We start from the raw sequence: 23295 nt of genomic DNA on the forward strand, positions 1-23295 counted from the left end.
TATTCCATATGAATTCATTCAATTGACTTCCTACCATACCAGCTTAGTTGATTCTGTTGTCTCTTTCCATATTTATTAAAATGTTTATTATCTTCATTAAAAATCATGCCTAAGTAGATTAAATGTTTTACTTGTTCTATTAGTTCTCCATTCACAACACAGTTGACATTTTCAACAATTCTACCTATTTTCATTGTCTTTGTCTTTTTATTGCTGACCTTCATATCATATCTGTTACAGTTATTCAATTTAGTCAGGGAATCTTGCAAACTTGTAGTGGATTTATTTAGAAGTATAACATCGTCTGCATAAAGCAAAGCGTTGACATTAACATCTACAATTCTGATATTATGTTTAATACCATTTTTCTTCATAATGTGATCCATACAGATAATGAATAACCGAGGGGATAATGTACATCTTGTCTCACAGCAGCTTTAACATTAAACCATCTTCCTGTACTTCCTTCAATTCTAACTGCTGACTTACAGTTCAAATAAAGACTAAGTATTGCTTGATATAATTTCCCATTGACACCATATAACTGTAGTGTATTGAATAGCTTCTCTCTCTTGGTACCTTGTCATATGCCTTTTCCAGATCGACAAAACTTAAATACAGATCTTTGTTATATTCCCATGCTTTCTCAACAATTTGTCTTAAAGTGAAGATCTGATCCTGACAGCCTCTATTTAGCCTGAAGCCAGCTTGTTCTTCACCAAGCTTTTCTTCCACAATTCTTCTCAACTGTTTCTCAAGTATACTTGCATAAATCTTGCCAGGAACACTCGGTAGGGAAATAACTCTGTAATTCTCACATTCAGTTTTATTTCCCTTTTTATATATGGTATGGATATTTCAAGTTCAAGTATGGATATGTATTCCTGACTGCATGCCTGGTCAGTGTTTTTTTACCACCGTGCTATCACTGCTTGTTTCATTTAGCAGTTTTTCGAAGTAATTACTCCATAACTCAAGAATATCTTTTTCTCCCATTTTCATGTCACCTTTATCATCTCTAACTCCTTTTACAGCACTCTTTCCTCCATTCCTAAGCTTCTTCAACAACCTCCAGAATATTTTGCCACCTTCTTGATATTTATTTTCTATGTTCTTGCCAAAGTTCTCCCATGACTTTTGTTTAGCTAGTTTTACACAGTATTTAGCTTTCTTACATTTGTCTCTGTATTCTCTAAGAGCACAAGCTGACTTATTTGCCAGGAACTTTTGATATGCTTTCTTCTTTTCCTTCACTGCCTCTTTGACTTCCTGTGTCCACCATGGAGTTCTGATTTTTCTATCCTTGCAGACATCCTCACTACATGCCTCTCTGACTGAATCAATCAGGGTTTTCTTCAAGGCTTGGTTCCTGTTCTGAAATTCATTCATTTTTTCTTCAATAATCTTTGTGTATTTTAGTCTACAGTTCACATCTGAGAGCTGCTCAACTTTTATTCGCTTTAAAAATTTCTTACATGTCATTCTTTTTGATATGAAATTCAATTTTATCCTGCTCAAGACTAAATAGTGATCACTTCCAATTCCAAATCCTCTGTACACTCTGGTGTCCTGCACCAGGGAGAATACATCATTTTCAAATTAGTTAATAATAATTTCAAAAATGCTTTAATTAGAGATCTTTAAGACCTTGGTCTTAAAGAAAATTTGGATGGAAAAAAAAATACCCACTCTTCTTCATGCACAACATAAAACTAAAGAGTAATTCATGTATTCAAATTATAACGTTATTCTTGTGTTTGAAATATACCTCTTTTTCTTCTTTCGTTTTTCTCCATCTTCACCTTCACCACCACCTTCTGAACCACTTGCAACAACTTTCTTTCGTTTCTTTTTTTTGGGTTCTTCATTTTCATCAGCTCCACTACTATCGCTAATGAAATCATCTTGAATTTTTCTACTCTAAAATTACATAAATAAGAGTTGTGTTAATAATAAAAAAATTAATAACGAAAAAAATACTATCACATAAAAAAAAAACTGTCCAATTGTGGAGATATAAATCTTAAGTTAAAAAGTATATTTTCATATATCTTTCCTCATAATCATTTACATGCATATTAATTTAAATATAATATAGAATATCATATATAGCAAAATGTATATTAAAAAAACATTTTATTTAGGTACAAATTTTTTTGGAGATCATTTAGTCACAGCTAGATAAGAAGAGAACTGTACAGCTTATAAAGAAAGCAGAGTAAAAAATTGGTTCTTCTGAAACAATACCCAATCCTTACTTTCCTAAGTGCACATCTGGATACTGAAGGAATGAGAATAGTCTAGTAATTTGGAACTTATACTGTATTTCAGTAGTGGCTTAAACCACACACAACACATGATAGTGTGATTTTTTTTTATTGCCTTTTAATGCCAAACAAACAAACATTACCTTTTTATGAATAGCTGCTAGCATGGTTGGCCGAGTGGTTAGTGTATTCGCTCTTGATCCAACAAGAATGTGGATCTGAATCCTGCCAGGGCATGGATGTAAATGATTGTCTTCAGGTAGACGAATTTCATTAGTAGGTGTGATTTCACTGATCCACTTTTTGGAGATCTGAAGTGGCTTGAAAATGTTCCATGTTTGGTCATGAGAGGGTTTCCAGAATAAGTAAAAAATAAATAAAAAACACAAAATAAATTATAACCGATAAAAATAGAAATAAAATCCTTTGTTCACTCTTACTAATGTCTATATTAAAAATAAAACCAAATAAAATTTTAAAAAAAATTAACTAAGGCAACACGTTTTTTACTTGAATATTCAAGAAGGAAGAGGTATTAAGCTAAATAAAATATGTAGTTAACATTTTTCTTTGCAACATAATAAACTCATCACAGGTAATGTAAGAAAATGTTTACTAAATTTAGACCTTTTGCTACAATAAACAAGGAAAATATTCCAGTGACTACTTTCAGTTTTAAATTCAGACAGAATGACTAAAGTAATGAGAGTAAGAATTTTCTTAAGGCATATTTAAATTAAGTTAAAAGCACAATAAAGAAATAAAACCGACAAGTTTCGTAATTTGTTTAACTTACATCTTTAGGGACAACAAAAAATGAGAAATTATTCAAAAATAGTTCATACTATACAGTTGTAGCCATCTGACTGTTCATAAAATTGAAAAATCAGAATGCAGATTCAAAGCAGTGCTAAGTTTAAACAATGTTGGATGATGTCACGTTCATAATGTCCGACGTCTGATTGAGGTATATTTTTTTTATCAAAGCTGACCAAACTTGGTGTAGAATTAAGCCTTGGTTTTTATTGCACTGTGTTGGAATTCTAAGCATGTTTGCAGCTTCTTTAAATTTCATTATGTAACAGTTTTTTTTCTATGTAAGACATGTTTGTTTTCTGTCAGAGTACATTGTGGCCAGTTGAAGTGCTATGGAAAGCTAGACCTGATTTGTGTTCTCTTCTGTTTTGCACATCCTTTTGGTAAAATATGCATGAACGAACACCAAAAGGATGTGCAAAACAGAAGAGAACACAAATCAGGTCTAGCTTTCCATACCACTTCCAACGGCCACAATGTACTCTGACAGAAAACAAACATGCCTTACATAGGGAAAAAACTGTTTCATAAGGAAATTTAACGACGCTGCAAATATGCTTAGAATTCCAACACAATGCAATAAAAACCAAGGCTTAATTCTACACCAAGTTTGGTCAGCTTTGATAAAAAATATACCTCAGTCAGACCTCGGACATTATGAATGTGAACAACAGAACGTGACACCATTCAGCATTGTTTAAGCTTAGCACTGCTTTGAATCTGCATTCTGATTTTTCAATTTTATAAACAGTCAGATGGCTACAACTATATAGTATGAACTATTTTTGAATAATTTCTCATTTTTTGTTGTTTTAAACTTTAAGTTACCTTTTACCCCTAAAGATGTAAGTTAAACGACTTACGAAACTTGTCGAGTTTTATTTCTTTATCATGCTTTTGGCTTAATTAAAGAGTGGTCCAATTACCAGAATATGCCTTATGAACTTCTAAACCACAGAAACCTCCACTTACAAGAATTTTCTTATTCACTCTCAGAATGTTGAAGTAGGGCTGTTAAAGAGGATGAAAAAACTGCAAGAATATTTTATTCCTCAAGTTATGCTTCCATTAGTTTCAGTAGATATGTTCCTTAACTGTTTTATAATTTTATTTACTCAGATTTTCAGAAAATGAAACATTCTCATAGGAATCAGTGTTATCATCATTAAGATAAGATTTAAAAGTTTATACTTTATATCTACAATTTTATAGGTTACAGGATACAGTCTTTCTAATACTCTTTAAAGATACAAGCTTTCCATTTTTACTAACATCAGATTTATTTTGTGATTAGACTTATCTACTTACTTCTGTTTATTATTACTCTAGTTATTTATTATGTTCTCCAGAGGTAGTTTCACTATAGTTTTTAATCAATTAATAACTATAGTTATTCATTATATTAATTTTTTTCTTTTTCATTGCATAAATAGTAGTTTCAAGTTTAAAAAAAATTACTCACTCTGCCCTTTTTGTGTGGCTTTTCATCAGATATTTCAGAAAACATAAGTTTAGTTTTACTTTTCTCAACAAATTCCTGTCGTTTTTGAATCAGTTCTTGTTCTTGGCGGAATCTTAATTCTTCAACACGTTTCTGAAAAAAAATAATAATAAATATAAATAATCATAATTTTATTAACCAATTTTATAAACTATCAGTATACTTTTTCAGAGAAAAAAGTTCTAAATTTCAGATAAGCTGTGCAGAAGTAAAATGAAATCTAGGTTTAAAGAATTATCTACCTGGATCAATGGAACAGATGAGAATGAACTGTCAATTTGGGACAGAGCAAACTAAACTATTCTGTACTGGTAAAACCACATATAGTGGCAAATGCCCATAACAACATTCAATAACAACACAGCGGTAGAAAATAAATAATTTACTTCTCCTATGGTCTATAAGTGGTACACTGACAGAGATCCACAACCTTATTAATGCGTTCGTGTCAGAGCAAGAGAACACTGTGCCTTGCTAAATTTTCTTGCATTTCGGCAGACACCACGTATCGTGATGGTTCTGTGATTGTAACCAAACCTGTGTTTAATGGTGGGGGGATATGTTAGCTTTAGAATATATTAAAAAACAATAATGAAGGATGAATGAAGAATGAAGGTCTAGAACAAGACCAAACAGATTGCATATCTAATTATAAGAATAGGCTAGGTCAGGTACAAAGCAGTGCCTGCAGGCCGCAGTGCGATTTTGTGTGGCCTGACTGTGGGTTTTGATTTTTACGGGCGAATAAATAAATAACAATTTGAATCGAATGCGTATTAGATATTTTAATTCTATCACTAATCAATAATATCGATGTTGGTAATTTTATTTGGTGGTTTTACATCGTTATATAGCCACATGTTTTTCAAATATTAAATGTGTCAAAGAAGCATTCTTACACTGTTTTGTTCCAACGCACATGCTCTGGGGGGAACGTGAGTGCACGATTAGTGCACAATTAGTGTTTTTCATTTCTTCAGCTATCAAAGTTGTGTCGCTGCTGCTCACCAAATTACTAGATACATATTGTGATGCGGCCCTCGGATTACCTAAGTTTGGACAGGTGGTAATTTATTATGCCTATACACAAATGCCAGGAGCATTAGAAACAAAGGGGTTGAGTTCATTGCTTTATTAAATATAATGCAGCCTAAGATTGTTGGGCATTAGTGAAACCTGGCTATCAGAATCTGATATGGTAAATGGGATCGAGTGTAATGGATATACTATTTTTAGGAATGACAGAAGAGATAGGAGAGGAGGAGGAGGAGTGCTACTAATGATATCAGATGACTTAAGTCCAGTAAGGGTAGAAACACAAAAAAGCAATGATTGGTTACAATGTCACATGTAGCAGTAAGTTTGAGTCTATCTGGTGTGAAGTGGAGGTTAACAGAATGAAATATATGAGTAGAAGAGAAATCTCATGAAAAGAAAGAAGAGGAATTTATTGAATTGTTGCAAGACAACTTTCTCAAGCAGCATGTGAAAGAAGGAACTTCTTTCACATGCTGCTTAAGAGGTAAAAGTGTTGGATTTGCTCATAGCATCAGAAGGGGTTTCTGTCAAGAATATGGCTATTTTACAACAATTGGTGACAGTGATCATGCTGTGCTTTCTTGGGAAGTATCGAATTGTACTGATGTTCCGATTAAAGCAGATTACATGCTGAACTACAAAGCTGGGAAAAATATCAGCAATGCATGAGAATTTTTGAAAAAGTGCTTAAACGAGGCAGTAACTGAATGTATCTCTAGTGTTTAAAGAATAAATAGGTTGGGAGTGGAACGGATGTCCAACCTCATTACACGGCAGTGTTGCTTCCGCACCCATGGAGTCTGCGTGTGGAGGCATGACATCATGGTCTCCATTCTGAACAACCACTTTAAGAACAAAAGTTGGGACACCGAAGTGGAAACACATTATAGGACCTCTGTGGGTTTGCGTAAGCCAGACTTAGTGATTAAAAGAGATGGTGATGTTTGGATAGTTGATGCCCAGGTGGTCGGAACAGGGTGCCCACTAGCCTATAGCCATAATAATAAGGTAAACTATTATAAGAATAACCAAGATCTAGTTAGTAAGATATGGGAGGAGCACGGGGCAACTCTGAGGTTTACCAGCACCACCATCTCTTTACATGGCGTATGGAGTGTATGGCATAATTAAATAATAATAATAATGATAAAAAAAACTTGAGTAGAGGGAAAGAGATTTATTTGCAAAGTATATTGGTATATAAATAACTAACCAATAATCAACAGCCACTATATACATTTGATAGCTCAATAAATAACTATGGAGAATACCTAAATCCAATGAACTAATAATGTTGATTAGGTGAGTCATTTAGGTTTTGGCTGATAGAGTAGCAAATCATTTGCTGCTCCAGCACACAATTTATGTCAAGCAAAAAAGATGCATATGAGAATATATATATATATATATATATATACATAACTTGAAATCAGTTTGAATTCCATTTGAGATATTCAGTATCATCAAGACACTTCGCAATTGCTAATTTTGCAATATCAAAAAAAGTAGCAACAATCATGCCATATAAGTTTTGTGAAAATCATAGGTTATTTGAGCACCTGGTGTGGAAGCAGCTTACATACGTGAAGCTAGTTCCCACTGGCGGTTTATGCACGTGCAGACACTGCCAAGCATGAACTTGTTAAGAGGAATAGGATGATGTAGGCAATTTCAAAAATGGAAACTGGAAAGTGAGACTTATTTCTGCAAATAGAAAAAGTTCAGGAATATTAGATGCAGCTGACAAAAAAGTTCTCATCAGGGGCCAAAGCAAAATAATATTAACTGAATCCAATACAGAAATGTTTCAGGAAATTCAGAGAAAAGATAACACTATAATTGTACATAAAGATGTACACTAGTTCCAAAAGCTAAGGATGAACTACATTTCTACTTATATATATGAAAAAAATTTCATGACTACAGCCAAATGCAGACATAAATTTATTGCCAGCATACTAACAAATTATATTACACAAAAAACATGTTATAAATTTTGTACAAATTAAATTGCAAACATATTGATGTTTTGGCAAAAGTTACAAATTTCCTAAGGACATAGTTAAGGAATTAATGTACAGTGCTTACAGAAAGCTATGCAGAGAGACATTTCAGTATGGAATATGTCCACCCTGAACTGAGATGCAGCTCTCACAACATTGTACCATGCATAGCACAAATTGAAATTGATTTGGGAGTTCTTGAGACAAACTGGCCCACTCCTCCTTCAGAACATGGATGTGCACTTGTTTGTCCCAAATGTGTTCTATGGGGGGGGCTGAGATCTTGAAAGCATGCTGGCCACTTGATTCAGTTAATATCCTCAGTCTCCAGAAGTATCTCCACTGCTCGTGTATGATGTGCTGTGGCACTGTCATCCATAAAAATGAATTCTTCGCACATAGCACCACGGAAAAATCAAACATGACATTGAAGAAATTCATTGCAATATCATTCACCAGTCATAGTCCCCATTTCCAGCACTTGTAGCTCAGTGTGTTGATTAAGCTTAATGTCTCCCCACACCATGATCCCAGCTCTGCTGTATCTATCCCTTTCAAGAACATTCTTGCGATGGTAAGCGGTACCACTTTGACACCAGATCAACTGCCAGATAAAATGACTCATCTGTAAAGAGAACATTAGCCCACTTGTGTCTTGTCCAATTTTTATGGATACAAAATCCAATAAGCAGTGGATAAAGGGACATAGACTACAGGCCTATTTGCTGCAGACATCTTGCCACAGTTTGTCGAGATATCCACATACTTCTGCTTGAATGGACTGACTTGCAAGCTGCCCTGCGTGGTGCAACGATTACATTTTGTTGTTATAAACAAAAATATATTATCATGCTCTGTGGCAGAGCAGGTGTGAATGTCTGGCAACACATTACACTGGTTTGAAACACTGCCAGAGCCTGGATACAAAGCTATGTGAGATTCCAAACTCTATGGCAATATCAGTAATTCTGAGGCCTTCTTCAATATTTCCAATAATTTTTCCCTTTGTGAAATCACCTAGATGATGTCTTTGAAACATTACAAGACATCCAAGTTTGCAACTTTATTCTTTCACGAAAAGAGCTTCCTTCAAACACAATTTACTTAGTGCAGCCATTTGCATTTTATCCTGTTGAGTGCTGCCACATGACCCTGTTGTGTGTGATTCGAATGTGTATGAATTGCATTTAAAATTTGAATGTGTACCTGCTTTCTACTGAAAATTGTCAGTTACAAATTGCCACAAGCTGATTTGTCTGAATTTGTAGCTGTAATCCTCAGAAATAGTTTGACTTTATGATTTGGACACCAGTGTACAAATGGAGAGAACACACACAAAGAAATGACAAGTTATTTTGTTATTTTTTAATTTTGATATCTTCAAATTGATTAAGGATGCAAGAGAATACAGAAGATTTATTGATGATCAATTAGTTCAAGCAGGATAAAAATTATATCACTTTGAAAAAAAAAAAAAAAAAGGACAGGAAAGTTTTAAAAAGGATCAAAGTCAAAGGTGAACCATACAACTATACAAATTGGAGGGGGGACCTAGAGATCTAACAGCAAAATCAGAAGAAAGCAGCGACTGATTTAACCAGAGGAAGCATGTTGTGAAGTGGTAAATTAAATTAAAAAAAAAAAAAATCAAAACTTCATGGTGGACTCAAGAATTTAAACAACTAGTCATGGAAAAGCAGAATAGTCAAAAGTTTGTTGCAAAAAATTTGTCACGTATACTTTTAGAGAATATTGAGAAACATAGGAAGGCTAAGTTTATGGGTAAAAGTAAATAAACAGTAATCATGGGAAGGTTTTAGGAAACTACAGAAGGTACACATCATAAAGGCAACAGCCAAGTCTTCTAGGGATATAGTTCAGTTAAGAAATGAAATGAAAGAAAAAGGAATGTAAAAGAAATAAAACATAATGTTAGTGTCATAAAAACTGCAGATAAGGATAGTCTGAATGTTGGGAGTAGTCCTCTGAAACATTATTAAATGAAATAATCAGTGACAGAACAGTGGTAGAAAATATCCAGGAAATATATGTCTGAGTACATTCCAGTATTGGGGGGTTAGAAAAATCAGTCAGAAAATCTGAAATGTGGAAAAACAGCAGAAGTTGATGATGCAGTCAAGTCTCACTATAGCAAACATAACCACCAGCAAATTCTTGGTATGCAGCATCATTGGGATGTACAGGATACTCTGGGGGTGTCCAAATTAATCTACTGTTTGTCAGATCTCCAATATGATCGCATTTAACATTTCAGTCTTCCAAAGCACTATCAATCCACCATAATAGGAAATTTTGCCAGGTTATTAAAAAGGTTGACCTCTCGATTTTTTTCTATTCTGGTAGCACTTGTTTTGGTAGCCTTTTTTCCAATTTTGTTTGCGACAATACCTGAGCTCACACACAATCTTAAATGATAACAATATCAAGCTGCTTTTTAATATCTTCATTTTAAATATAATTCTGTCATTCATCATTTGTCCACTACCCTAATTTTTCTTGGAACTATAAAGCCTGTGGTTTAGTCTTTGATTATCTGTTGTTTATTTCTGAGCTCCATAATTTGGAAACTAGCTTGAAAACTTGTGTATACTGTAGTGTAGAGTTTTTGCTCTCTTATTTCATATAAATTTATTATCTATTTCCAAATTTACTTTGATATATTTGAACATTTTACTAAAATTACTAAAATAGCCAAGTATTTTGCATGTTCTATTATTTCTCCAAGTAGACATTTTTTTCATATTCTTGACAATTTTTGCAGTCTTTTTATTGCTGATTTTCATACAAAACTTTTATCTCCAGTTATTTCCCTAAATAAAGTGTGGTTCAGTTACACTTTACCACAGTGAACTGGAACCCATTAATGTATTATTGTTATATTGTATTATATAAAATGATACAATAATACTGTACAATGTTATTATATACTAATGCCAAAATAATCAAAGGGAGAAAAGTTTTGGCATTGGTTAGCTTGAATTACCCAAAAATTATAAGCATTACTGAGATCTGGTTAGACAAGCAGTAGAATGTAATGGATATTGTACATATTCACACACACACACGCGCGCGCGCGCGCGTGCGCATGCGTGCACATGCACACTAGGGAAGGTTTGCTAATGACAGCAAAACCAGCAAAAAAAGACGTCTAGCAGGATGGTAGAGTAGAGGGAGGTAGTACATTTTAAGTTGTTTGGCGAGATAAAAAAAGCCAAAAGGAAATACATCTGGTTGCTGCGACAGCCCAGGAAGAGCAAAATGAGATATGGATAACTTCAACTATGAAGTTAGAAAGTGGAAGGAGAAAAGGATACAAGGAAGAAAGGAAATGGTGTTTAAAATATAGCCACTGAGAGATAATTACCTGAAATAGCATGTGATAGAAAGTACTAAGGGTTCGAGAGCATGGATTTGATCACAGAGAATTTGTTCATTAACCGGGGTAGCCAATTTACCTCCAACTGGAGATTAATCATATAGTCTTGACATTAAGGGTGTTAATGTAATAGACAAGCTTAGGTGTTGAACATTATTCATAACTTATTGTAATGGTATTACAACATCAAATCGACTAAATTATAAAAAAATATATTAGATATGTGAAGAGCCAAAGGCTTCAATTCGGCGACATATAACTTGTTTAAGTTAAGGGATATTACATCCCATATAGTTTCTTAGCCGAATAAGAAACTCAAAGAGTTTCATGCCGAATATAGTAGAAACTATATAAAGTTCGGTGATTCCAAGCGTAAGCAAATACCTGGATACTGCAGCACTGATCCCAAAGGGTAGTGCAAGCTGGGGCAACTCGTGGTAGAAGTGGAGCGAGCTCCGATCACTATTCTTGATATTTGCCCATAATGTGAACGTAGCTCCTAGGAACTGTAATTTTTGTTCACATTATGAGAGAAGGTCACTACCCAGACCGGTTTCGACCTTTATTGAGGTCTCATCAGTGAGTAGCCAGACCTAGTTAATATCAAGTTTGTAGTGAACAGAACTTGTACCCCTTCTACGAGTATTGCCGTGAGGTGCTCTAATAAATTATTAGATATGTGAAGAGCCAAAGGCTTCAATTCGGCGACATATAACTTGTTTAAGTTAAGGGATATTACATCCCATATAGTTTCTTAGCCGAATAAGAAACTCAAAGAGTTTCATGCCGAATATAGTAGAAACTATATAAAGTTCGGCGATTCCAAGCGTAAGCAAATACCTGGATACTGCAGCACTGATCCCAAAGGGTAGTGCAAGCTGGGGCAACTCGTGGTAGAAGTGGAGCGAGCTCCGATCACTATTCTTGATATTTGCCCATAATGTGAACGTAGCTCCTAGGAACTGTAATTTTTGTTCACATTATGAGAGAAGGTCACTACCCAGACCGGTTTCGACCTTTATTGAGGTCTGGCTACTCACTGATGAGACCTCAATAAAGGTCGAAACCGGTCTGGGTAGTGACCTTCTCTCATAATGTGAACAAAAATTACAGTTCCTAGGAGCTACGTTCACATTATGGGCAAATATCAAGAATAGTGATCGGAGCTCGCTCCACTTCTACCACGAGTTGCCCCAGCTTGCACTACCCTTTGGGATCAGTGCTGCAGTATCCAGGTATTTGCTTACGCTTGGAATCGCCGAACTTTATATAGTTTCTACTATATTCGGCATGAAACTCTTTGAGTTTCTTATTCGGCTAAGAAACTATATGGGATGTAATATCCCTTAACTTAAACAAGTTATATATGTCGCCGAATTGAAGCCTTTGGCTCTTCACATATCTAATAATTTATTAGAGCACCTCACGGCAATACTCGTAGAAGGGGTACAAGTTCTGTTCACTACAAACTTGATATTAACTAGGTCTGGCTACTCACTGATGAGACCTCAATAAAGGTCGAAACCGGTCTGGGTAGTGACCTTCTCTCATAATGTGAACAAAAATTACAGTTCCTAGGAGCTACGTTCACATTATGGGCAAATATCAAGAATAGTGATCGGAGCTCGCTCCACTTCTACCACGAGTTGCCCCAGCTTGCACTACCCTTTGGGATCAGTGCTGCAGTATCCAGGTATTTGCTTACGCTTGGAATCGCCGAACTTTATATAGTTTCTACTATATTCGGCATGAAACTCTTTGAGTTTCTTATTCGGCTAAGAAACTATATGGGATGTAATATCCCTTAACTTAAACAAGTTATATGTCGCCGAATTGAAGCCTTTGGCTCTTCACATATCTAATAATTTATTAGAGCACCTCACGGCAATACTCGTAGAAGGGGTACAAGTTCTGTTCACTACAAACTTGATATTAACTAGGTCTGGCTACTCACTGATGAGACCTCAATAAAGGTCGAAACCGGTCTGGGTAGTGACCTTCTCTCATAATGTGAACAAAAATTACAGTTCCTAGGAGCTACGTTCACATTATGGGCAAATATCAAGAATAGTGATCGGAGCTCGCTCCACTTCTACCACGAGTTGCCCCAGCTTGCACTACCCTTTGGGATCAGTGCTGCAGTATCCAGGTATTTGCTTACGCTTGGAATCGCCGAACTTTATATAGTTTCTACTATATTCGGCATGAAACTCTTTGAGTTTCTTATTCGGCTAAGAAACTATATGGGATGTAATATCCCTTAACTTAAATAAAAAAATATGTTTATTAACTGGTTTATATTTTTCTGGATTTCAAACCAGTATTTTCAGAGCACATGTAATGTGCTCTGAAATTAACATGCAACAATAAGTAAGTGAAACAATTCAGGGAATGCTTCACAGCCATGACTGACTAAAATAATCTTTCTGACCTGTAATAACTTCTAAAAAGCACACTGGTGTGCTTTTTAGAAGTTATTACAGGTCAGAAATTAGAAGTTATTTACATCTAATACTGTGTGAAGGGGTGTTCATAGCAGTCTGCCAGTCCAAGCTTACCATAATAATGGTAGTGAATGCATTTTTTATGTTCTCCAAGGTGATGTTAACATCTTCCTGTCTGTCCATAGGAGGTCAAGTCACAGTCACATGGAACTTCATACACTCCAGGATATGTAAGGGGATAGAGTTTATCCTTAGGAGAGCAGATCAGAGTTGCTAATTAAACATGTGTGAAGGTTATGTTTTATTACTACTTTGGCCATCGTTTTAGATGTACCTCAGACTTAGGAAATAAGAATAGTGGCTTTTTGTTCTTGTGTGTTTGAGAAGGGGGAAGTAAGAGGGCCATGTAGTATTTTATATGTTTTGTACGAGCTGTAGTTATTAGTCAGGAAAATATGGTAAAGATATTTTAAGATATTTAAGGTCTGTGGAAAGAACTTAAATATCTGCAGTTTTTTTTAGAAAGTGTTTTTAGAACACCATACTGTTGGGCTAGATAGTGATGTGACTGTTAATGTAGATATCTTCCTGTGCATGTTCACTTTCTATATGTATGGAAAAAAGATAATGAACCCTTCTGAAAGGTGGGTGACTAATGTGTCAAGAAAAGGCAAATAGCTATTAGATTTTTTTTTGTGAAGTGAATATGGAGATGTTGGCTGTTTAGGCAGGTAACAAAAAAACCCAAGGTGTCTTTGTACATGGGTCAAATGGCAAACATATCATCAACAAAATGTAACCACACTAAGGGTTGTATGTAACAGTGGTAAGTATTTTGTTTTTGAAGTGTTCCATGTAAAAGCTAAAGGGGAAGAGAGGGGGGGGGGAGAACTCATGGCAGTACCATTAAGTCTGTTTGTAGACTTTTCCTTTCCATGTAAAGTAACCTGTATGCATAATAAATTTGAATAGTAAAGAAGAAGCATAAAAATATTGTAATTACAAAAGCTGATAAAGGTAATGCCACAGTTATGAATGAAGAGGGGAAAAAATGCAGGATCTCCTAAGTGACAGTTCTACTTACCAAATTATTGATTGATACTCCACTATGTCTCAAAAGTAAAAAAGGCTAAAAATTATTGGAAAAAAGTGACTTCCTGGCCCAAAGAAATCAACAAAATAAAACCTGTTCATGTTAATCCACCCTGTATTTATGGAGTACCTAAACTCCACAAATCTAATATTCCCCTACGTTCTATAGTTGATAGCACAGACAGTCCTACTTATAAATTTGTTCAACAGTTAGCTAAGTCACTCATCCCCTTATTAACAACTCCTCTACGTTTATAAAAAGTAGAGGAGTGTTATGCATGGGAAATAGTCAAGAGATAATTAAGGAAAGCAGTTTCAGATTGCATTCCTAATGTCAGGTGGATAGGTGGAAATTAAATTGATGAGCAGCATCAGTGAGCAAATAGCTGCAAAAGAAAATGTTACAGAGTGTATATAACAAGAAAAGTGATCAGCAGTCTCATAAGTTCTTATGAGGTTCAGAGAGAAAATTAGTATTAGGTTCAGAGAGAAAATTAGCTATGAAAAGAAAACCAAAAAGAAACCACAGACCTTTCTTTTGCTATGTAACAAGCAAAATAAAGAATGGTTATGAAAGGCTAACTTTAATGACTGCTGATTGTAAAGAGGATTATTCATTTATTTAGGATGGAGAAAAATAAAAGCAGTTAACGAGCAAAACTATATATATAGACTGACAGTTCATTTAACAATCGATGGCACTATCTGGAAGTAAATGCAAGTTCCTGAGACCTCCACAGAAGAAGTGTGTGTGTGGGGCAGTCATCAGTGTTCAGTGTGAGCATATATATCATCCATTAAAGATGTAGTACAGTGCAGTACTGATGTGAAAACGATTGAGATGAAAATTGAGGTAGATAAACGTAATGTGTTTAGGATATTAAGAAATCTCAGTGAGAATGCAGACATAGGGGATTTAAAAGCCTGTATTGTATTCCATGGGAAACACATAATGGAGAAGACTGTTCCACACTACAGCAGTAGCAGGGATGAAGGAGGAGAAAAAAAAATTCTTCTGTGAGTTTCAAGGTGTAATGTGAAGGGATGTTGGGCAGCAGCCACATGTGTTCCAACAGACATAGTACTGAGTGGAGGAATTATTGTTGCTATTTCATATGAACATTTGCCATGAAAATATTTGTAAAAAAAACATACTGCAGAAACCAAAGGCCTGTGCGGAAGTGAGAGGAGGGTGTTGGTAAGAGATGAGTTATTAATTAATCTAACAGCACTCCTCTGTATCATTTCGAGAGTGCTCTGAGGCTTCCTGCTCCAAATGTGAGAGCAATATTCAACAGATTGGCAGATTTGTGATTTGTAGAAGGTTAACAGTTGTTCAGAAGTGAAGTAACATCTTGAGCAAAAGTGAAATCTTATAAATTAAGTGAATATTAAATCCAACATTATTTCAAAGTCGAATACAGAAACTATAAAATTTTCGTGCCAAACATAGTTAGAAACTATAAAAGTTTTGGTGAAGTTTGACCAGAGAGCTTAGGGGGATACACTCACCGCCATGCTAAGAGTTGCCCCAGCCAAACGATAGGAAGCACGATCGCTAGTAAGCGTCCATATATTCGCCTTCTATTGTTTGTTTGATAAGGTTTCACTAGCCTCACAGCTGTTTCAAACTCATTGGTTTTCGTCAGAGACTAGGCAGAAACCTAAGAGAGCAAAAACTCTCAGTATTAAGGAACTAGAATTGTGGGAGAGATGTATTTTCCGTAAGCGAACTCTCGGTCAGTGCATAACCTATTCACTAAAGTATTTACTAAAATGAAGATCCAAAAGGCTTCACTTCAGCGATGCAAAATCTTATAAATTAAGTGGATATTAAGTCCAACATTATTTCAAAGCCGAATACAGAAACTATAAAAGTTTCGGCGAAGTTTGACCAGAGAGCTTACGGGGATACACTCACCACTATGCTACAAGTTGTCCCAGTCAAACAATAGGAAAGTTTATCAAACGTCCGTATATTCAATTTAGTAAATACTTTAGTGAATAACAGAATAGCAGAAGTGAATAGCATAAGTTTTGGGACAGACCAAATAATGGGAGTTTGTTTAGGAAACCTTTGTGCCGGATCCAGTCAAAAGCTTTGGAGATATCAAATGCAACTACTTGAGATTCACCAAGCTTCTCCATGGCATTTGCCCAAAGATGGGTGATATATGTAGGTAGATCTCCTGTTGATCGGCAACAATGGAATCCATATTGGTGGTTGTTTATTAGCTGGGGGGTGCCTTCAAGGTAGTGTAAGAGTTGAGAATTGGGTTCTCTCCATTACTTTAGACAGGAATGGGGTGAGTGAGATAGAGCAATAGTTTGATGGCAGTGATTTGTCACACCCTTCTTGGGAATGGGTTGAACAGTGGGACAGATACCAGTGGAGTAAGAGAGCATATACAGGTGACATAAGGATAGGAGTCAGTTCTGGTGCACAAACCTTTAGGACAATTGGAGGCATGCCATCAGGGCCAGAAGACTATTTTTTATGTATCTAATTTGGACAATTTACTCACTATCTATAATAAAGTGACAACTGAATTGGATAAAAGTAATGGCAACACCATGATGTTGCTGAACTTTGCAAAGGCATTTGACAAGATACAGTATGGAACCTAATAACTATCAGGGAACTTTTATCAGTTGTTGCACAATCTACTAGAGATTATTCAAAACTGAGTAGTTTTGCAAAGATCTATAATCTGGAGGCTTCATCAGTGCTTTTCATGGAAGAAATGATGAAAACAGTTCATGTTAAACTGAATAAGTCATCAGAAGAGCACAATTCAATGCAAATTAAATATCACTACATGGCATGTGGCACATGACAGTTACCTCTCTTGGTAGAGTTTGTAGGTAACTGTTGGAAAAGTTAATGCCTGCAATTAGCATAAAAAGTTGGAGCACATGGGAATGGATATGAAGCTGGTGGCTAACAGACATCAATCTGTCTTTATTAGTATTATTTAGTAAATACATCAGAGTGAAGCTACATCAAAGAGAACATAGATGATCAGTGGTGTGCTACAGGACTTATTGGGGGGGGGGGGGGGTTAAGTTTGAACATCAGTGACATCACAAATGATTTGATGGGGAATGCAGTTGTTTGCCTATGATGCTAAACAGGGGAGAACAATAGTTAATAAGATGAAGCAGTGATCCTGCTGAGATGATCTATTGACTGGTAATCTGAACAAGGATAATGGGCTGCCAATTCACTGTGTCAAAGTGTAAAGTTATATACGCTGGGACGAAAAAAAAAAAAAACACAGGCTGTGTACTGCATGGATAGAAGGAAGCTGTACTGCAAGAAATTTATTGAAGGTTTTAAGGATAATGATGGAAAGAGAGTTGAAGTTCAGAGGACATTGCAAAAAGCAGGCAAAATATCTTAAAGGATTGCTTTGTTAACATTTGAATGTTAACAAAACAATGACAGACAGGGATAAGGAAGTTATTATCCCTCTTTATAATGCAGCAGTGACTGCATGACCTGACACAGTAGTCTGGACTACTGTGCACAGATCACCTGAGTTTCTTGGAAATATGGAACTGTTGGAGAGATTTAGTGGTGAGTGAACAAAATGACTGGTCTGTAGAATGCTCTCTGAGAACAGACTAAAGATCTATGGGCTATAAAGTAGCTAATATGTATAAAAATGGGGGTATGATAGAAATGGGTTTTACAGAACAGAGGCTAAAGAAACAATGGGAAGGAAAAGGATAATGGGTTAACCCAAGAAGTTGTGTAAGAATATGGTTAGCAAGGGTGAAAGTAATTTTTTTTTTTTTTTGCTTGGAGTGGTAAATGAGTTGACAGGTTGCCAGAGGCAGTTGTGAGTGTTTCTGTCAGCGAATGATTTTTTAAAGAAAGATATGAGCGACATGTCAATAACAGTTAGTGGACTTCTCATAATGAGTCTGGAATGTAAAGAATTCTTGTGCAATAATAATAATTCTTTTCTAAACTGTCAGTCAGTGGCCTCATGTGAACATTTCAGTTTGGTGTGCTGTCGTGTGGGTTATGCAACCCGCGCTACAAATTTCAAGTCAATTTGACCGTATGCATGGGCGTGCGTCAGCAGAAAATTTTCCATGGGAGTGAAACTTGGAGTCAAATAATTACATCAATACATTTTTATAATTATTGATTTAATTAAATAATTACATCAATAAACATCTTTTAGCTTTTTTTTATTTGATGTAATCATTTGTCGATGTAAACTATAAATACATTATTTTCATTTTGCATCGATTTTAATGATCTTTAATTCTTGGAAAAAAAGTATTCAGAATTAATAGTTTTTAGCACAATTCCATATATAAAAAAATTGACTGGCATATTTCATTAAAAATCACCTAATTAATTAATCCTAAATTAAATTATTTCAGTTTAAAAGCAAAAAAATCATAAAACTAACAAGTAAAATAATATTAAATTACAAAATGTATTTTTCTGTTAAATTTGTTTCACTATAAATTTACAATTCACACTTCACTCAGTGACTCACTAGACACACAGAGCAAACTAACCGATCACTGTTCACAAATCAGAAAAAGATGAACCAAAAACAGGAACACGTTTTATTGCTGCAATAAAACACATGTTCTATGGCTACCCCACCATGGACCAAAACAGGGCAACCCATAATATAATTTTAAGACAGATAAAGCGTCCCAGGGTCGAGGTGTGTAAGATTACATATCTCAATCAATTTTACGATTATAATTTGTGGAATTAAATAAATTAAAAAAAAAATAATCATTCATTAGTTGCTTTTTTTTAGTATTAGCGATTCTTCTGTCTTATCAATCTCACATATGCTGGTATTTTGTTGTAGATCAGCAATGTCTTATAATACACAGAATATTCATTTTTATTCAGGAATAGATATTTTTTACTGTCTGTTGTTTCTGAAGACTAGAATAAAAATGTCTCTATATACTGTTAAAAAACTTTGCAACCTCAACAGATGCTATACTGCACAAGCAAAAGAAAAAAACAATTAGCTTTTTTCTCCTAACATCCACTTTCAAATTTTCAGTTCCAGAAAACATGTGTAACAGCTGTTTGTAATACAGCCTTCGGATACAGGAAGAGCTCAACTCATGACAAATGACAACATTCAATTGGATTGGTTGACACAATCAATCACAGATGCTAGATGAGCTCAAAATGTTAGCTTACCTAGCTGTGCCTTCTCAGCGGTTTAAAAATACTAGAAAGCTAAAATGTCACTTTATTGGAGAAAGTGAGTAAAAGTCAAGATTCCCTCCTTTGCAAAGCCACTTTTGTCTACCACAGAATATCATACTCTTATCTATCTTCCCCTTTTCCAACTCCCTTCAGACCTTACCAGTGATTAAGACCTAAATTAAACAACCTGATTGAGGGCACTTCTTAATTTCTCTTGCATTTTTGACTAAGAGAAGGGCTGACACCACATCTGATCTGAAGGTTGTATTCACATGGCACTTCCATAACATTCTAAACACTCAATTCATCTACCTCCATTCTCACATTGTTGCTATATTATCTTCATCTGGATAATACACCTTGCAAAGTGACAATGCAGTATTTCAATTATTCCATCTGCTTCTGTCATCTCCCTACCATCTGGATAATGACAGATGGCAGGGAGATGACAGAAGCAGAAGGAATAGCTGAAATACTGCATCGTCACTTTGCAAAGGTGTAAAAGCAAAAAACCTCTTTGCAATTTTCTTTGGTGCTTGGTCCTATCATCATGCTAGTGAGTCTAAAATGAACACTAAAGGAAAGGTTTCTTTTCCAGGCTTTGCGTCTATTTTACTTTAATCTGATTTATTTTCCTGACCTGAAAATATGTGGCCTCCCTTGTTAAATTTCTGACTCCATGGAAGTGTCTGATAATATGTACCAATGAATTCGTTCTATTTGGATATTTTCTATCATCAATCTGTCACCTTACTTTATTTAACGATATTTCAAAGTAATTACTCCAGATATCTAGATTATATCATCAGTTTTTTTTTATGTCATCTATATCTCTGATTCCTTTAAGTAACTATCCTCCATTTATAAGCATTTTTACTAGCATCCAGAATATTTTGTCACCTATTTGATATTTATCTTCAGTTTTCTTATCAATATATATTCATAACTGTTTCTTTAGCTGCTTTTACTTCTATCTTACTTCTTGAGTAGACTATAGAGCTCTGATTTTTCTGTCCTTGCAAACAACTCTTCATTCCACCCATGCTGAATCAATCAATGTTTTCTTCAGACTCTGGCAGTGAGTCTAAGGTAATGGATCTTATTTTCAAACTCATCCATTATTATTTTTTTTAAATAACATTCATAGATTTCAGTTCTTAGTTTCTTCTCTAAAAGATGATAGACTTTGATTATTTTTAAAACTTTTGCATATATTTTATGAAATTCATTTTTGACCTGCTCAAAAGTAAACAGGGTTTGCTTCCTATTCAAATGCAAGCAGCCCTCAGTTTATGCCTCACTTTGGTTCCTGAAATAACGGGCGTAAACCAAATTGGCAGAAAACGAACCCAATTTTAATGGGAGGTACAAAGTTATGTTCCGTGCAGTTAAAAAATATGTGCATGAAGTATGTAACATTATTATATTTAAAGCTTTGATAATACATACATATATCTTTGTTCAAATAAAATTATTAATAATGAAAACAAAACAAAATTATATACAAAAAATATGAAACTTCGAAAAGATATTACATATTTCTATGTTGAAGTTCCTGGTTTCAGATCACCTGCATTTTTTTTGAAAAAAAGTATTGTGTAAGGTCGAATAGATGTGATTACACTCCTTTTTACATTTGCACTCCATTCCCAATTGTGGTCCATTTCGCAGAGTTCATCAGTCAATGTCTCTATGCTTGCAAGGATATGCTGTAAATCAGCCGTTTTTATATCTCTCAGAGGACCTTCTTCGTTTCCTTTCACCTCCTTTGGATGTTGACTTAATTGTTCGGCTAATTCTTTTAAGTCTTCATTGGAAACAGTTTATCATGGCTCTCTAAGACTTCTGTCACATCATCAGCTATAATATTGTCTAATCCCACTGCTCGTGCAAGCTTAGTAACGTCTTCAATAACATTCTCCTCTTGCTCTAATTCCTCAAAGTCGTGCATAAATGCTGGAAGAAGTTTTCGCCGTGCTCCTTTTTAAACACTTTGCTGACACTTAATGCCTTGATGTTGTTAATGTTCTTCAAAATATCAAATGACCACCAAGTCTTTAATAGTTTTCCTGATGTTATATGGAGGTAATAAAGATTGATTTGAAGATTGATATAATCTCCTGATCCATTGGTTGCAAAAGCGATGTTGTGTTTAGGGGCATGTAAACAACCTTGATCCAATGGTGTTCTTACTTCAGCAAGGTTTTGAGGATGTCCAGGGGCATTATGCAAGAGAAGCAATGCCTTGGCCGCTTTATCATTTTCTTTACAGAAGTGAAGCACGGTAGGACAAAAATAATTTGTGTACCAATCTATAAAAATGTCTTGTGTAACCAAGTTTTCTTGTTCCATTTCCAATAGACTGGCAGCATGGCTTTTAGACCCTTGAAGGAGTGTGGTGTCTGTGAATGGTACACCAACATTGGTTTAAGCTTCAATGTTCCGGAGACATTTGTACCCAACAAAAGTGTAAGTCTATCTTTCGCAGCTTTAAAACCTGGAGCGGAACGTTCTTCACAGGAAATGAAGGTGCATGATGGCAATTTTTTCCAGTAGAGCCCAGTCTCATCAACATTAAAAATGAGATCAGGAGGATAACTTCCTTGTTGTACACAGTCTAGAAATTCTTTAGGAAAAGCAGCTGCTGCTGCCGAAACATCTGCACTTGCCGCCTCACCACATAATTTGACACTATGGCACTTACTTCGAGACTTAAATCTCATGAACCAACCTTTGCTTCCTAAAAATGTTTGTGTACAACAAGGAGGATAACTTCCTTGTTATACAGAGTCTTGAAATTCTTTAGGAAAAGCAGCTGCTGCTGCTGCAACATCTGCACTTGCCGCCTCACCGCATAATTTGACACTATGGCACTTACTTCGAGACTTAAATCTCATGAACCAACTTTTGCTTCCTAAAAATATTTCTTCGCCTCCATTTGTCTTTTTAAGATCCTCAAAAATTGTTTTTGCTTTCTCAATTATAACAACCTGCATCAGAGGAACGTTTTTTTGAAGTCATTCACCCATAATGATAATAATTTTTCCATTTTTTCACGAAGTTTATCCCTGCTATAACTTAGATGTGTTGCATTTAGTACTGCGTTGTTGTACAGACTGTTTTATTCTATCTGCATTTTTCATAATTGTAGTAACAGTCGACAGAGGTAAGTTCATATGTCTACAGACATCAGCAAGTGTCTGCCCATCTTCCATTCTTTGAATCACCTCCATCTTCTTTTCAAGTGTGATTGATTTCTGTGCCTTCTTAACACCAAGTTCTACTAACTTTTCTGCACTTCTTTTATCAGACGTGGTAATTACGTACTTTATCAATTCAAATACGTATGTATGTAAAAAAAAAAAAATGAAATAGAACAATTAAGTAGATTCAACAATAAAACTAGGTTTGATACATCTATGTCGTAGTAGCTCGGTAAACACTCAAACACTACAGTGCCTGCTAGCGTCGTTTCTCAGTCAGACCACACACTACAGTAAGAAAGCATGCATAGGCATCTGGCGTTATTGT

At 35.2% G+C, this 23295-nt stretch overlaps 1 protein-coding gene across 1 annotated transcript in view; it reads right to left on the minus strand.

The window, feature by feature from the left end:
• Ctr9 (RNA polymerase-associated protein Ctr9) overlaps positions 1 to 23295 on the minus strand; it is a 340468-nt gene that overhangs the window by 53116 nt on the left and 264057 nt on the right. The window contains exons 18-19 of the mRNA XM_090393725.1: positions 4546 to 4677; positions 1769 to 1920 (exon numbers count right to left, since the gene is read on the minus strand). Of these exons, the coding sequence (XP_090249851.1) occupies positions 1769 to 1920; positions 4546 to 4677 (284 nt within the window). The remainder of the gene's footprint in view (positions 1 to 1768; positions 1921 to 4545; positions 4678 to 23295) is intronic.

Source organism: Typopeltis vanoorti, chromosome 6 (genome assembly GCF_054136105.1).
Source record: "Typopeltis vanoorti isolate ZY-2024b chromosome 6, IOZ_Tvanoo_1.0, whole genome shotgun sequence".
NCBI classification, from domain to species: Eukaryota; Metazoa; Arthropoda; class Arachnida; order Uropygi; family Thelyphonidae; genus Typopeltis; species Typopeltis vanoorti.